The sequence below is a fragment of the Branchiostoma lanceolatum genome, chromosome 16, assembly GCF_035083965.1.
Source record: "Branchiostoma lanceolatum isolate klBraLanc5 chromosome 16, klBraLanc5.hap2, whole genome shotgun sequence".
Lineage (NCBI taxonomy): Eukaryota > Metazoa > Chordata > Leptocardii > Amphioxiformes > Branchiostomatidae > Branchiostoma > Branchiostoma lanceolatum.
Genome location: NC_089737.1, coordinates 4267563 through 4283773, shown reverse-complemented (window position 1 = coordinate 4283773; position 16211 = coordinate 4267563). Strand labels below are relative to the sequence as shown.

General features: G+C 41.8%; 1 protein-coding gene and 1 long non-coding RNA gene across 2 annotated transcripts; both read left to right on the top strand.

Annotated features, from left to right (window-relative positions):
• Window positions 1-520: 520 nt before the first annotated feature.
• On the top strand, window positions 521-16126 carry LOC136422155 (uncharacterized). The gene is made up of 6 exons (XM_066409803.1): window positions 521-663; window positions 2263-2386; window positions 3550-3678; window positions 4250-4596; window positions 5538-5738; window positions 15863-16126. The coding sequence occupies exons 1-6, from the start codon at window positions 521-523 to the stop codon at window positions 16065-16067; spliced, it is 1149 nt and encodes a 382-aa protein (XP_066265900.1). The 3' UTR covers window positions 16068-16126.
• Window positions 7148-9510, top strand: LOC136421703 (uncharacterized). The gene is made up of 2 exons (XR_010753490.1): window positions 7148-7916; window positions 8556-9510. It is a non-coding gene; the product is annotated as an uncharacterized lncRNA (long non-coding RNA).
• Window positions 16127-16211: the final 85 nt, after the last annotated feature.

The following is a 16211-nucleotide window of genomic DNA, read 5'->3' as shown; positions in this document are numbered from 1 at the left end:
AAACCCCGTCGTTACCCTCAACATGCAGGTTTAGCAAAAACACGGTTAGAGATGATGTAATATCCGATTGAGTCAGCTGTGAGAAATAGTAGGACCTGACCATAAAAATACTGTTTAAGGGGGGTTAAAGAGGTGAAAATTAAACAGAAAATGCTGAAACGTGTCGAGAAATGATAGAATTAGTAAACAAACTAAATTGGCTGACGCAACATTTCAACCAATTGTTGAAGCGAAGAAAAAGTCGCAACAAAACTTATTTTCATGCACGTCCATATAATCTCTTCCTTGATTACCCCTCCGTGACCTTTTTTAGAGCCTCGGACTTTGATCCAAATTCACGCCGAGTGTGTGACCTCGACTTACACGGGCTCAGTACAACGTACAACTCCAGTACGACTGTTAGTTTAGTTAGGTTAGACTACAACATATGAGGGAGATGTCATCCTGTACTTGACGTTAGGCCACAACCTTTAAGGCTTTGCTATCCGACAAGGATTCTCTAATCATGGCAAAGCCAAAGATGGATGGGTTCTTTGAGTCAGAGGAAGGACGGACTGTTGTAGTAGCCTTGGAACGATTCGTCAGAGGCTCGGCCACAGGACTAGCGCTGTACGGGGGCGGGACCCTAGCACTGTCGGTGTTGAACGGGAAACTGTTCAGAAGGTAGGTGGGGCTCTGTTATTCTTTCTTTCTTCTTATTACGTGCTTGACCTCATTAGGTTGAGGACTCTTAGGTACGTAAGACGTACACAAGACTGTAAGGTTTTGGACCATCGCAAACCGGGGCATGCCCCTACTCTTTCTCGAAAGGTGTAGTGGGTTTAGTGGGTTATTTTACGTGCTCGGGGTGTGGCTCTCCCCAAACACGGGACCTCCATTTAACGAACTCGAACTCGGGTCCCCTTGTTTGACAGTCGGATGTTCTATCCATTACGCCACACGACGCCACGTGACTGACGTTGTACTTGACGTTCTCCTCTTAGCATCATCAACTAAGAAGCGAGATGAAGCCAAATTCACGTAATTATTAGACTAGTGCTAGCTTGTCAGCTAAGTAAAATAAAGGCCTTGACTTGACTTGTATCTATGCATTTGTAAACTGTGACGTTTTCTGTTGTGACCTGTACTGAACCCAGTGGGTATATGTGTACAATAAAGGTCTTCATTCATTCATTCATTATTTATTTATCCAACCATCCTTCAACAGTGTCGAATCGCTCGGCAACAGATTTAAAGATTCCCAGGCTTTGTTTGCTTGTTTGTTTGTTTGTATTGCATACCCGGTAATCCGCATCAAAGCGTAACACACCATGTTTGTACTGAAGAGTACAAGCTGCATATCCGGACAGATTTATATGATCCACACACACCGGAAAGAACCCCTACTCTTTTTCGATAAGTGTGTTGGGTTCTTTAACGTGCTTGAGGTGTGGCTCTCGAGGACGTCCCTAACTGAAGTTAGCTACTCATTTTCACCTGAGCAAAGTGGGGAAAGTCGTGCAAAGGGAACCCCGGATTCGAACCCGGTTTCTCTGGGTTCTGGGGCCAAACACCCTGCCACTACGCCATCGCGACGCCACTGTGTAATTAGGATTGCATCACTTGTTTGTAACTCAACGTAAGTCAGTAGTAGATTATTTCTTTACATCTGCTATATTGATTAGATAGATAGAGATTGAAAGGTTCAAAGAACGACCCACGCTTAGGTCATTTCACTTGGCACAGTTTCTTTACAATTAGTTGGAAACTGGGAGACCCCGGTTCGAATCCGGGGAAGGGCATCCTGGTTGGAGCTGCATTCGTCCTTCGGAAGGGACGTAGATTTGTGGGGGTCCAGTGATCGAAGAGGACGAAAAATGGAGGACCCGTGTTTGAGGAGAGCCAAACGTCGAGCACGTTAAAGAGCCCGCCATACTTATCGACAAGAGTAGGGGTCCTTCCTGGTGTGAGTGGAACAAACATTACAGTCTGGGCCGGATTGACATCTTCAAAGATAGTCACCTTTTCTTAGTCTCTACAAGGCTCCACAGGGCGCTGGAAAGATAATAGAAATTGGTCAAATAGACAAATAACATGTAAGAGGAGTTAGCTGGCCAGGGAGTACAGTTTGCGTCCTGTGGAGCCTGGTAGAGGCTAACCTGTTATGGCAATCCTTCCCCGGCCCCAATGTGGTAAACTTAATACATAAACACGTTAAAATCTACTACAATAGCCCCATTGCTAAGATGGACACCGTTATATCACTGTTTGTTCTCCCCACAGGCCGGGCCATGTTGTCCGAGAGGCCCTGTCCGTTGACACGTTGCGTTTCTCGGCGTTCCTCGGAGCGTTTCCCGCCGTCTACAAGCTGGTCCACGACACATTACGGCGGACAAGGCCAGGAAAAGTGAGTATAGTAATCTGTAATTCAGGTGAACGAACTTACATGCAGTAAGTGAGAGAAATAATATTTGTAGTCTGATGAAGTTTAGACATCCAGGTAATAAGATACGCCTGAAAATGCTACCCAAGCAACTTGATAAAATTTCAAAATTTTTCCAGTTGCGTAACTATTTTTGGAATATTTGTACTCAACACTTACGTTGTCGATGATTGGAGACTTGAAATACGAGTTAAGGTACTTATTCACGCAACATTGTTTTGCAGTTGCATCAGTGGACGATCCAAAGTCCAGGGTCAATAATAGCAAATAATATAAACCAAGGGTCGTCGACAAAAATAGCTAAGCAAACATCATGAGAGGTTAACTTTAGTTCACATAAACTCCCGGGGTAATATAAACTCGGAATTTTTTAAAGCGGTTTATTTAGGGATATGTGCTAGATGCAACATCAGTAAAAACGCCCGCAATGCAATCTGCCAGACTAACATATGCAGAACGCTGTCTGAAAAGCTTTAATAACCATGCATTAATAGCGACATCAAAAACTTTCCGTCACTTAATGACACGGTCTGGGGGCTTTGTGGGAGAATCACAATAAGTTGTTGTTCGTTGGTTTATAAGACAAATGTCACATCCGCTTCCTGCTAAACACAATTATTCACAAGACAACTTGAAAACACCCTATAGTGCTTACAGGATATGACACGCCTTTTTGCTCCATACAGTAGTTCCATACCAAAAATAAGGGGGGGAGGTGACCGACTGCACTTTGGAATCGTTACTGGTAACGTTAGCTAATTAGGTGAAAGTTGGCAAATACATATAGTCGTTCGTGCAAACATGATTGTACACGAATGGATTAATACATCGTGAAAGATTGCAAGAGGTCTCAAAATTATCTTAGAAATTTAAGAACCAAATCCCCTTTATTCTTATCTAGCTCCAGTCTGTTATTTGATATCTTTCCTTCTCATGGATTTCATTGAAAATTGCGGAAATCAATTTATTATTTATCAGTGCGGATATCAATGTATTATTTGTCATTGCGGATATAAATGTATTATTTATCAGTGCGTATATCAATTTTATATCTATCATTTATTAATCAGTATTAATTCATATTTGACTATTTATGAATACTATCATTAATTATCTTTGTTTTCCAGGATGGTTCGAACAGCACCATAGCCGGCGCCATTGCCGGGCTGACGATGTTTATCGAGTCCGGGAAACGGCGGCGGACCATCGCTCTGTTCCTGTTGGCCCGGGCAGCTAACGCCTTCCTCCATACATTGGTAAGAAAGATCAAAGATCGTTAACACTAGTGCTTAAGGACGGATATTTCAAAGTGCAAATCTTTTGGAAGAGTAAAACCCTGATATATCGGTGTTTCTACGAGTAATGTAATGGCAACGTGACTAGTGAAATTGAAATTTTCTTTCCGGCACAATCGCAAAAAGTTTCTGCGATTGTCGCTGTCCATTATTGGTGTTGGAAATACATTTTTAACATTGCACATTAAAAATAAGTGTATATTTTGCTTAAAACAGTACGGAAAACAAACAGGGAAAACCTAAAACCTCCAAGGTTTTTCGAGGGTTTCCCCTTAACTACAATTGATTACTTGATAATAGCTTATCATTTTAACATATATCCATAAACAAATCAGGCGAAACGAAAAAAAAATCATTATAGATAGATAGATAGATATGGAAAACAAACAGACTAAATAACTAAAGAAATAATGCAATCAAACGATATATCAAATTTTACAGAAGTGAAAGAAAATCATTTTGCATATTTCATAACTGATAAGTTACTAAACAAAACTTTCTGAAAAATAGAACGTGTCTGTTATGTTTCCAGGTAAGACGGGGACGTCTGCCGAGAGTCAGACACCTTGACACGGCTGTCTTCTCTATCTGCACGGGGTTCATCGTGTACTCCGCCGCCTTGGACCCCGAGCTGATTTCCGCCGGCTACTACCGCTCCATCCTCCGCTGGTCCTGGGGCTGGACCGACAAGGGGCTGGCAGAAACCCTCCGCCGGGAGGGCACAGCGTTCGTCCCGTGCGATCTACACATGCACCCCGGCAGCTGTCACGTTTATGCTCTGAAGGACACGCTAAGGAGCTGGCCAAGCTTCTTTAAGATGTACCTTCCCATCAATCTTGTTCCAGTCTTGCTTTTCAAATACAAACAGCTTCTATCAAGGTGAGCCTTACCTCTTCCCTGATGACCTCAATGAAAAGCGCCCTGCAAGCCGATTTAAGCTTTAATGAATAAAGGTTCAAACTAGTGCTGCGTACCGGTTCTGTGTACCGGTACTGTACCGCAAACATTTATTCGGTACAGGTCCAAAATACCGGATCATGAAGTACCGGTGTTGTACCGATATAGATTTACACCAAGTATTTGCTTATTTTGTGACTGATCTCCTGACCTCATGCAACACCAAACGTGACCAAAGTGATACCTTGAAACAGAGTAACTAATAAGGAACAGGTCATTCAGGCAGGCCGGGAGTTTTAATAGCATTTGGCATTTTAGGCCAAGGGAGTTTGCTGATAGGAAACCTAGTTATGTTTTTTGAATAAAGAAACTGAGAGTTGAAAACATTTTTTTTTTCAAATTATTCGGGTGCATGTCTATGCTAAACCTCTGTACCTGTACCCGATGTTACGTTTAGGTACGCAGCACTAGTTCAAACAAGCAGCACAGTAACAGACCAAAGATAGCGTCTGAAACGTCTGACCGTTTACAAAACTAACCCAGTTGTATGAGTAACTTTTGTATTGAGTATCTTATTACCTGGATATTTAAGCTTCATATATATATATGATCATAGACCCAACACAAGTTTTGTATTTCGCATTCCACGTAAGAAAATGTGGCCGCCATGTTGGTGCAGAGTAAAGATCAAAGATGGCGCCTTTAGCCCTACCAATATGGCGGACGCTTAGGCATAGTCACGTGACTGCAAACGCAAGGCGTTGTCCCCTCTTGTGGTAGAAGTGAGTTTCGTTTTGCCTTGAATATGTGGCCATTCAAAGGCTCTTTACCATATATTCTGTTTACCGTTTAATCTGTTTCATGTCGTTGCAATGAATCGCCATTGGGTGTATAATAACGATCACTTTCCCTTTTGCCCTTAGACCTAGAGACACTCTGACGTCACTCTTCATCCACACGGTCTGGTCCGGCACCTTCCTGACGTTTCTTGTGCAGATTGCGAAATACGTCATCTGTGTACTACGTCACTGGGAACGCAAGCCCCCTCCGACGGCCGGTTACATCCCCTTCACCGCCGGGGCCCTCTGCGCACTCTCGGTGCTTTTCGAACGGGCTTCCAGAAGGTGAGATAACCTCGTCTGTGTAACGGAAACTGCGCTGTCCTAGGCTGTTAAGTCCCCGTCACAAATAAGAAATTCAGCTCGGCCGACGTGTTGGCGAGCTTCAAATGTGCATTTTCGGCCGAAGTACGTACGACCGACGTCCTGTCGATAACGCGGGCTTCAAGCGATTTTTAGAAATCAAAGTTGATCCAGATATTGGCCTTTTACCAGGTTAGGCGATTCTGACTTCGTCCATGTCCAAGATGTGGTACCATCTCATGAGGGATTTTTAGTTTTTAGTGTTCGACGGACGTACCCGAGATTTTCATTGGAAAATACGGTCGACGCTCGGGCGATTTTGAGATTCGGCGATCTTCGGGCGATCTACAAATTCAGCCGACGCTCACATGAATTGCGACGCCGGCTTAACGGTCCCTTCCTAGGGATGGACGGGCCGCTATAAGCTCGATTTAATCAGTTTAAGATAACCAGCCAATCGCAGAGTTGTCTACTGGATTGAAATGGTCTCAAAAGCCAAATTTACAAGCAGATATACAGGTGCACTACCAAAAATCGCTTGTCTTATTTTTTTCCTGTTTCTCCTTCTACAAAGAATTTTTTTCTGTCAGCAAGAATATTATTATGTATACACGATGGTTCGTTGCTATGGGAAAATTTCCACTGTAAGGGATGGTATCAGGTTACCGGGACTCCCTTGCGGTCCCCGGGGGAGCTGTAACATCTTCTAAAATATCGTGATAGTTAGACAAACTATCTCTCGCACGTGTCTCGCCAATTGGAAATTAAATTAGCCAATGTGTATACCTCAGATCCTACTGTTTTACTCATGTTGCATAATTTTTATGTTTAGCCATACCTAGTATGGCTCAACATATTGTTTTTGTTATGTTGAGCCCATAAGTATGGGCTCAACATATTGTATTTGTCTGGTTCTTCTTCTTCTTCTTCTTCTCCTCCTCCTGACAAATCTTCAAATGGCTTCTACTCCGCCATTTCTTACCCAACCGACCTGAAATTTGGCATGGAGGTGAAGATGGCGAATACCCCTAGGCCCTTTTTTAATCGTTTTGAAACAGGCCTTAAAATCATTTTTATGGAGGTTTTTTGGGGCATTTTTAGGCAATTTCTATATTTTTGGCTCCTGTGCCCTGGTATTACAAGCAAATGGCCTGGAATTCGGCACAAGGGTGCCTGGAACATGTCCCTACAGGACTTTAATCACATTTCTGGTGTACATCACTTCAAAATGCTTCGTATGGGGGACTTTTGGACCCATTTTCAGACCAAAAACGGGTCAAAAGTGCTGTCCCCGTTCCATGTTCTATCTAAGAATCCATGTTCTACATAAGGTTCCGGGCGTTCCATTTGCTGCTGGCCAAAGAACAATTGTTGAGTTCTTTTCTGGTTACCTGAGGTCATGTTGCAGGTAAACACGCAAGTCCTTTGCAGTAAGAAGCTCTTGGCGTCTCGCAAAACTTGTAGTAGGGGTGGCGCAGAGCCCGAAATTTGTTCTCCGGCCCCGTCAAAACCGAAAAATGCGCCAAATTCAAGGCGTACGATCTGATACATAACGGTAAAAAATCGCTTATATTTTTATACCGGTAGTTAAAGAAAGTTCTTAACTCAATATCTGTGAAAGATTTACTAAAATACCGTCAACCATAAGCGAGAAATCGCCCATCGGGTTACGCGCGTTTCGCCCGCGGGAGCAGGTGCACCCGCTTCCCGGTCACACACTTGGGGAGGGCCGGCTTCGCGCCGATCCAAATACGGATCGTTACGTCACTCGTAAACAAGAAAACTAGTCGCCAATTTGTAGCCAGCATTACGAGCTACAAAATGATGTAAGTGGTCAGCTTGTGCGACTTCCATTGGTGAAAATATTCACATTTTAATTTTTCAAATCGAAATTCCGGAGGAAGGTACCCCTTTAAAAAAAATTTAGCCATTGGTATCGTTGGAAAATTCAAGAGATTGTCGTTATTTTGGTACCAAATTGGCATATATTCGAGCCATGGTGGGCTCCGTAATCGGCTGATACTTTTGAAATTGCGAGCCAGTTTTGGGAAGGAAGCAAGATGGTGGACGGCGGCCCCGTCGCTACTGACCGCTGTAGTTCGGAGCCGATTACGTCGGCATCGGGCCAAAATACGGACACTTCTACCACCCAAATGCCAGGTAATGTATTTTTCCAAGTCTTTACGTAGTTTTATGTGGGTTTTGGGTTATTTTTATGTCAAATTTGGCCGCATGATTATCGGTAAACACTGTTGTTTTTGTATGCCACATGGTAGCTCAAATAATTTGAATTTTTGGATTTTCGTGCCAGTGGTTGCATGTATGATTACTATAAATCATTTTCAACGCCCTATGGATGCATTTGGTTCCTGTTTTTTTTGCTAGTGCCCTAATCTAAACTTATTTTTATTAAAATGCAGAAAACTGTACTTGCTATCCTCACCTTCTGACGTCACTGCTAGGGGGAGGGGGGCGGCGGGGATGCCCAGCTGCCCTCTACTCGAGTCGTAGTTTCCGTTGTAATTTATTTCATGAGTAGAAGTATAAACCTCACTTAACAGAATTATGCTGGTCTGTTAAGTTTATTAAGTTGTTACATTTATAATGAATGATAGCCTTTATTATTGTATGCAATTACCAGTACTACTTAGTATATATGTATGGTAGCTAATGGAGGAAATAAAGTACCTAAGTATCCAAGTTTCATATTTATCTCATCATAGATTGTTTGAAATGTGTGTCTGCCATGAATGTATCATATAGTTTGAATTTCAACAGACGTTTTCTCTTTTGACACAGGAATGAAGAGAGTGAAGAGGAGGAAAGTGATGAAGAACCAACAGAACTGCCAGTGAACTAGAAGACGAGACTAGATATTCTATTTGCCGTAAATAACTTTGTAGTTTTGGTACATAACGAAAGAGAACTTCAGTAACTTCTACCCTTGTAGTGATCAGCATGTGTGTCTTGGTTATCTCAGCTGGATAGAGAAACCATACAAAAAGTAGATATAGCTTTTGTAGTTGATTCAACTGTAGAGATAGTTCCAGACCAGAGAAGCAATGGCCACCTGTTCCATGATCCAGTTGTCTGATTCCCGTAAAATTGAAATGTAATGCATGTACAATACAATAAATACATGTACTTTGCCACTCAACTTCCCTGCAACAAGAAACGAAAGTCCTGCAGTGAAAAAAGGGGAAGAAATGAAATGAATGCTGGATACTGTATTGAATTGTCGGACCAATATTGCAGATTGTACAAAGAATGATATCAGTGTGTACAAATGTAAATATATAGCATTGGGTAATACATGTAGTTCAATATTTCTGGATCAGATTATATTTTTGAGGCTAGATTTGAAATCAGCATGTGTCTAAACCTCTGTGTACCAAGTTTTTTTTCTTTTATCTTCAAGTATAAGGAAGATATGCAAGTTGCATATTCAATTAGCGAATGCACATCTTATTACCTCAGGAAATCAATTATTCATCATAATTAATAATTTCTGAAGCAGATATATAGATTTTATGGCCATATTTAGATTCAGCATGTTACAAAACCCATGTATGCCAAGTTGTTTCCTTGTATATTGTACGGTTACAGAGATATTGCAATCTTGCATATTTAAGATGTCCTGTGCCCATGTCCATTTTTTCCCACTTTTGGTGATATTTTGAGATGAGAAATCTACAGAAACGATGAAGGCAAAGCTATAAGCTAATATCATTGTAAATAAAGAGAATGCAGCTTATTTGGTGCTTCTATTGTGAATTATTACTGCGTTATGACAGTTTTAAGATAGTACATTTTAACGGTTTTTACGGATTCCGGAGAATTTGAGGACTAATTCTCAGACCTTTGAATGGCCGTAACTCGCTAACGGTATGTCCGATTTTGTTGAAACAAAAACCATTCTGTTTCTTTCACAAATACCTATCAGATGACACCAAGTACAAAAAGATATGAAGAGTTTGAAATTTTTGTTTTTGCACGGGTGATTCTGGAAGTCAATTTATGCATCGGGAGGGAGATTGGCAAAGTATGATGCTCTCGCAAATGTTGCCAGGAGTTATTTTGGGACAGCCCACTTCTTGCATGAGGAGGAGTATGGGCGAAACATGCTGAATTTGCTCTTAAAGCAAATGACGGCCAGTCTAGTTCACGTTCTTCTTCTTCTTCTTCTTCTTCTCCTGCCATATCTTCAAATGGAATCTACTCCGTCATTTTTGGGCCAAACGGCCTGAAATTTGGCATGTAGGTAAAGATGGCAAATACCCTTAGGTGATTTTTAAATTTTGTTGAAACAGGCATTAAAATCATTTTTATGGAGTTTTTTTGGGGCATTTTTAGACAATTTTTATATTTTGGGCTCCTGTGCCCTGGTATTGCAAGCAAGTGACCTGAAATTCGGTACAAGGGTGCCTTGAACATGCCCCTTACAGGACTTCAATCACAATTCTGGTGTACATCAGTTCAGAATGCTTCATTTTGGGGACTTTTGGGCCCATTTTCAGACCAAAAACAGGCCAAAAGTGGTATCCCCGTTCCATGTTCTATTTGCTGCTGGCCAAGGAATCCATGTTCTATCTAAGGATCCCCGCGTTCCATTTGCCACTGGCCAAAGAACGCGTGTTCTATTTAGGTCACCTGAGGTCATATTGCAGGAACACACGCAAGCCTTTGCAGTAAGAAGCTCTTGGGGTCTCGCAGAACTTGTAGCGAGAATTTCTTTGCACGGGTGATTTTGGAACAGTCAATTTATGCATCGGGAGGGAGATTGGCGAAGTATGATGCTCTCGCAAATGTTGCCTTTCTACATGCAGTTAATATTTCGATTTGCCCAGGCATTATTTTGGGACAGCCCACTTCTTGCATGGGGAGGAGTATGGCTAAACATGCTGTATTTGCTCAGGGCCAAATGACGGCCTTTCTAGTGTCTGACTATTTTCTGATATAGGCCAAGTTGGCTGTTTTGGAAAGGATGTTCGGTGGACAAAATAACAAAATGTTGTGAATAAGTTGGTTCTTAACGTGACTGAAAATCCCAATCTTCTTTATTCTGAACAATAACAATAATACAAAACTTTTGGTCTTAGGAATTTTTTTATATCTCATTCAAAATATTTTTACGACTGAAAAATACATTTTTTTACACTCAAACCCCCGTAATCCAAAATTTCCGCCGTGTAAAAAAAATCCCTAAGACAAAAGTCTGGGGATATTAGTTCTCGATAATTTGAGACCTCGATGAGTGGGTTTGAACGCACATTGCTCGAGTTTTTCATACCACTTTGGAATAATGTCATACCTCACGGATAGGGGGAGGGGTACTTGATGCCGGCGTAAACAAGTCCTGCAACATTCAAAGTCATCAACAATTGTGCCAGTAGCTTAGTTACATGTTCCATGTCCACACAAAAATGTCAGCAAAGATATACTGTCAAGACAATCAGCCGCCACGCCACGTCGAGAGTTCGAGGCAGTTTCATTTTCCTTCCGCGAGAGAAAGTAGTCCGTTCCATGACTCCGGGCGTCGACACCCCTTACAAGAAAGCTTGTCGCTGGAGTATATGACCGGATATCATCCTGTTTTCAACTTATTTACAATATTCCAGGCTCATTTTTTACTCCTATAGATTTTTGAACCGATTGTTTACCGCTTTCCTGTCAGAAATACAACCCGAAATCAGGTGATTTTCGTGTAATTTCCCCTCTTGTTTTCAACCTGTTGTAGATTTCAAACCAACAGGAAATCTAGTGCGTAAGAAAGAGCAAACTCTGCAGTTTCTGTCGGTATATGACTTATCATAGATTTCGAGGGCGAAATGCAGATGCCCCCAATCCGCGCGAAGACATGTCATAATTTCGATTCCAGAATAGAACGCGCCCGATTTGACTTTTTAGTTATTATCTACTCTGGACATTTACTTGCAACATAAAACTCTAATTGCTGTCTAGCATTATGTTCACGATGGTCTCCCCTTTAAGAATTCCGAGTTTGAAGCCAATACACCACTCCGAAGTGATATCAATCTAGTCTCAAAATGTCTACTGCTTGCAACAGCGAACCGCGGGCCGTTTTGAGCCAGTTGTACGTTCTATGACACCCCGGCGTCGGGACTACTTACAACAAAGCTCTTTGCTTGAGTTTACAACTATGTACGTTCATTATTTCATAGTATCTATAAATTCTAAGATTCCAGGTTTACTCCTACAGATTCTTAAACCGATTTTCAACCTGTACCCATGTGACAAAATGACATGAAATCAGTTGATTTTGGTGAATATTCGCCCCGTGTTTTTACCTTATTGCCGATTTCAAAACAAAATGAAATCAAGCCTGTAGAAAAGACCAAAGTCTCTTCTTTCTGGCGGTATATAACTTGGTATTAATTTCGAGGCCGTTATGGTCTTCCTTCTTAATTGCACGAGGTCACCTCATCAGAAGCATCGTTTTAATTCCAAAAAAGAACGCGCAATGCCTAGCGTCAACGCCCGTTCCACCATGCGCACACCGGACCCGCACCGCTGGATTTACGTACTTGTAACCGAAAAACTAAGATAGCCTTTCCTAATTCAGTCCGTCTCCACGTAGTTTGTTTCTGTAGGTATTCTTTGACAATACTGGGAAAGTATATCAGTGCCGTAACTTGTGTTTAAAAGTCGACTGCACTGGAATCAACAACACCAACGCCTTGCAACCCTTTGGCGAAAAACAGTCGAGAATTTGACCCCGGGAGACATGGTCAAACAAACCTCCCCAGATTTCAAACCAACAAGATTTTTACATCAGTTTTAGTCGAAGACTCTACGATTCTGACACAATATTCATCTAATACTGAATCGAGGGCGAAATGCAAATGCCCCCAATCTGAAAATCGTCACAAATTTAACTCTTTACGGCACCGTCATTCTCCGAATCTTACTGTGTTCCAAATATGATCACGGAACTAGCTAAAATCGTTTTAAAAACCCACAAAAATGGCTTGTATCGAGAGCACAGAGTATTCCCTTCTAGTTCATACAACGCAATGTTGGTAAAAAGGCCGCCAATCAGCTTTAACGCAGCTGTGAAAGTCGGATGAAATTTCATCCAGCTATCGCACGGCAAGCGTTTTCTTAGCAACGGCGTTGCTAGGGGCCGCGGAACGATTCCGTTGAAAATGAAAAGGGTTCGAAAGGTGTTCGAATTCGTACGTGGCGTGGCGGCTGACAATAGTTTGTATTTTTGATCAAGTGTTTTTCTTCTTGTACAAGGGACCTAGGATAGAAAATGCGTTTTGGCGCGGATTTACAGTGAAAACCTGCAAATGACCGCAAGTGACCCCGAATAGAACGCACTTAGAACATAAAAGGATGTTGTTCGAATTCTAAAAAGTCTGGAAATTCTGCGCCCATATTTGACCATCGTGATACAAGAATCCTTGTTTTAAGCACAAACAAGAATTGCATCTAAGAATTTTTGTCTTGAACTTTCTTATACTAAGGAACGTTTGTGAAGGTTAGACATCCAGGTAAACAATATATAAGGAGAAATTCAAACTCTACAACTGGATAAAAATTCGGAGATTTATTTCCTGACGTTTCGAGTGACACCCATCACTCTTCTTCAGCGTCACTAAAGTGAACTAGCAGAACGAAACAGTACTTATACTACTTATACATCAACCAGGTGGATGAGAATATTAAGTTCACCCAGGAGGAGAGCCAGAACAACACACTGCCCTTCCTGGACTCCAAAGTCATTGTTGGAGAAGACGACCACCTCAATGTGGATGTATACCGGAAGCCCACCCACACCGACCAGTACCTAGCCTTCCAGTCCCATCACCCCCTGGAACAGAAACTTGGTGTCATCAAAACCTTGTTTCACCGAGCGGACACCATCATCACTTCCGAAGAAGCCAAGTCCAACGAGCACAGACACCTTGAGAACGCCTTGAACAAGTGTGGCTACAAACGATGGACCTTTCACAAAGCCCTCAAACCTGCTGACGAATCTAAGAAACCTTCGAACGAGAAACATATGCAGAAGAGGAAGACAACAGCGAATGCCACTATTCCGTACATCAAAGGAGTTTCAGAGAAACTCCGGAGAATCCTACAAGACTTCAACATCGCCACAAGCTTCAAAACCTACTCTACCCTCAGACAGAAGTTGGTCCATCCCAAGGACCGCGTACGCAAACACATCAAATCCGACGTCATCTATAGACTTAAGTGTGAACATCCACAGTGCCGCGACACCTACATTTGAGAAACCAGCCAACCACTGAAGACAAGGTACAATCAACATTGCAGGGCTACAGCAAACAAGTACTCATCGGCCATCTACCATCACATGAAACATCACCGGGGCCACTCATTCAGACTGGAGACAACGGACGTCCTGGATCGTGAACCACGATGGTACGAACGCGGAATCAGGGAGGCCATCTACGAGAGGATCTACAACCCCACCTTGAACAGGAAGGGAGGACTCCGCGTAGAACTCTCGGGTACCTGGGACTCCACCCTCCCCCCACCCAAAGGACAATAACTTTTCCTATGGTGTTGTCTTACCATAGGAACCTTCCTAACTTATTTTACATTACAATGTGTTGTCTTACCATAGGACTTTCCAAACTTATTTTACATTACAATGTCGCTTATGCATGACTGTGTGTATTGCCATGTAAAAACCGGTTTTTCTAGTTATTATATACTAGTATAAGTACTGGTTCGTTCTGCTAGTTCACTTTAGTGACGCTGAAGAAGAGTGATGGATGTCACTCGAAACGTCCGGAAATAAATCTCCGAATTTTTATCCAGTTGAAGAGTTTGAATTTCTCCTTATATTATACTAAGGAAGTTCAAGAAAATTATTTTACTAGAATCAAATTTTCAACCAAAAAAAAAGAATCTGTAAGAATACCACATTTAACTAAACAAATAACAAATCTTATAGTAAAACTGAGAAAGAGATTTTTTATTATTTTTCTAGAAAATTCTTCTTGGAGAACATCATGCTAGAAATATTTTCTTAACTTCAGAAAAAGAAAATATAATAACAAAGAATTTCGCAGAGGGTTTTTTGAATTTTCTTGTTGTTCTTTGTATCAGAAAATTTTTCTCAACATAAAGAAAACAAGAAAAATAAGATAAGATTTTTGGTAGTGTGATATCATCTTATTTAAGAAAGTCTGGATTCTTCTGCGGTAGTGGCGTAAAGAAGAAGAAAAACTCAAAAACTTGAATCTTGAAAGGGTGTAAGTATGAAAAAAATTGGAATGGGCATGATGAATGTATGCCTTAGATTTTGAACTCAATTAAGATCAAAGCAAAGAAATTAGTCAATACCATCATTCGCAGCCTCCATTATAAAAGTTACGAAAGACATGCATTTGAAAACGAATTAGCGTGTCTTCTCATCAAGGCATATCATTTGTCTTGTGTACTAGCCTAAGGCTAGACAGATCATAAAGTTTAAAGTTTATTGATCCCAAAACAGCGGCTATTCCTGATGATAATCAATCTTTATTGAGAAACCAACCTTGCAGGCATGTCTGAGGACACATCTGAATTTCATTAGATTCTTAAAATTTCAAAAGTAAAAAAATCAAGTGGGTCAGATAAAAACTACATCACAATATTCATATGTATGGACTTATATACATTAAATTGCTTTTTAGACGAACAAAGACAGACGAATAAAGTGTACATGGGCCTAAAACCAGGCTTTGTAGGTCCCTCAGAGCCCTCACGATGAACGAGTCTCTGTGCCTTTTCGGTCTTACTGAGTGGGAGGTTATATTGAGTTTTTCTGTTCCTCAGATTGTAGTCAGGCTTCTCTCTAGGTGGGAGGAAGACATTGCAGGGCTAGGGGTGGAAGGGGTCTCTTAGTATCCTTTGAAGTTCTCTGCGCGATGCATCCCTTCTCCTGGACTCAAGGGTTGGTAAGTGCTCATGAGGAACTCCACATATCACATCTTCTTTATTCTTTCCAAGTCGTCTGACAGACAACGTGGAAGACCGGCCCAAACAGGGGACCCATACTCTAACACAGGTCGGATAAAGGACCTGACTATACGATAGCGAAACTGACTATACGATTGTCTTCACAGGCGGGAACTCTCCATGTACGTCATTCCGCACTTCCTGAACGGGATGTTCCTATTGGCTCAGCGGCATCACGTGAAGACCGTTCCGTTCGGCTCCATCTTGGTTTTCATGGCGTCCACCATGACACTCATGCACGCGTACGAACGGGAGAGAGACTCTCTCTCCAACTTAGTCAAGGGGATTATCAAGCACTTGGTAGGGAACTAGGGTATAGCTTGGTCAGAAAAGTCTATAACTGTTAAATACTAGCCTCTCCCAGGCTTCAAAGGTGGCTTACAAGAGTAGAAATCGGCCAAAGAGACGTGTAACATGCAAGAGCAGTTAGTCGTACATTGAGTTCAGTTGGCCGCA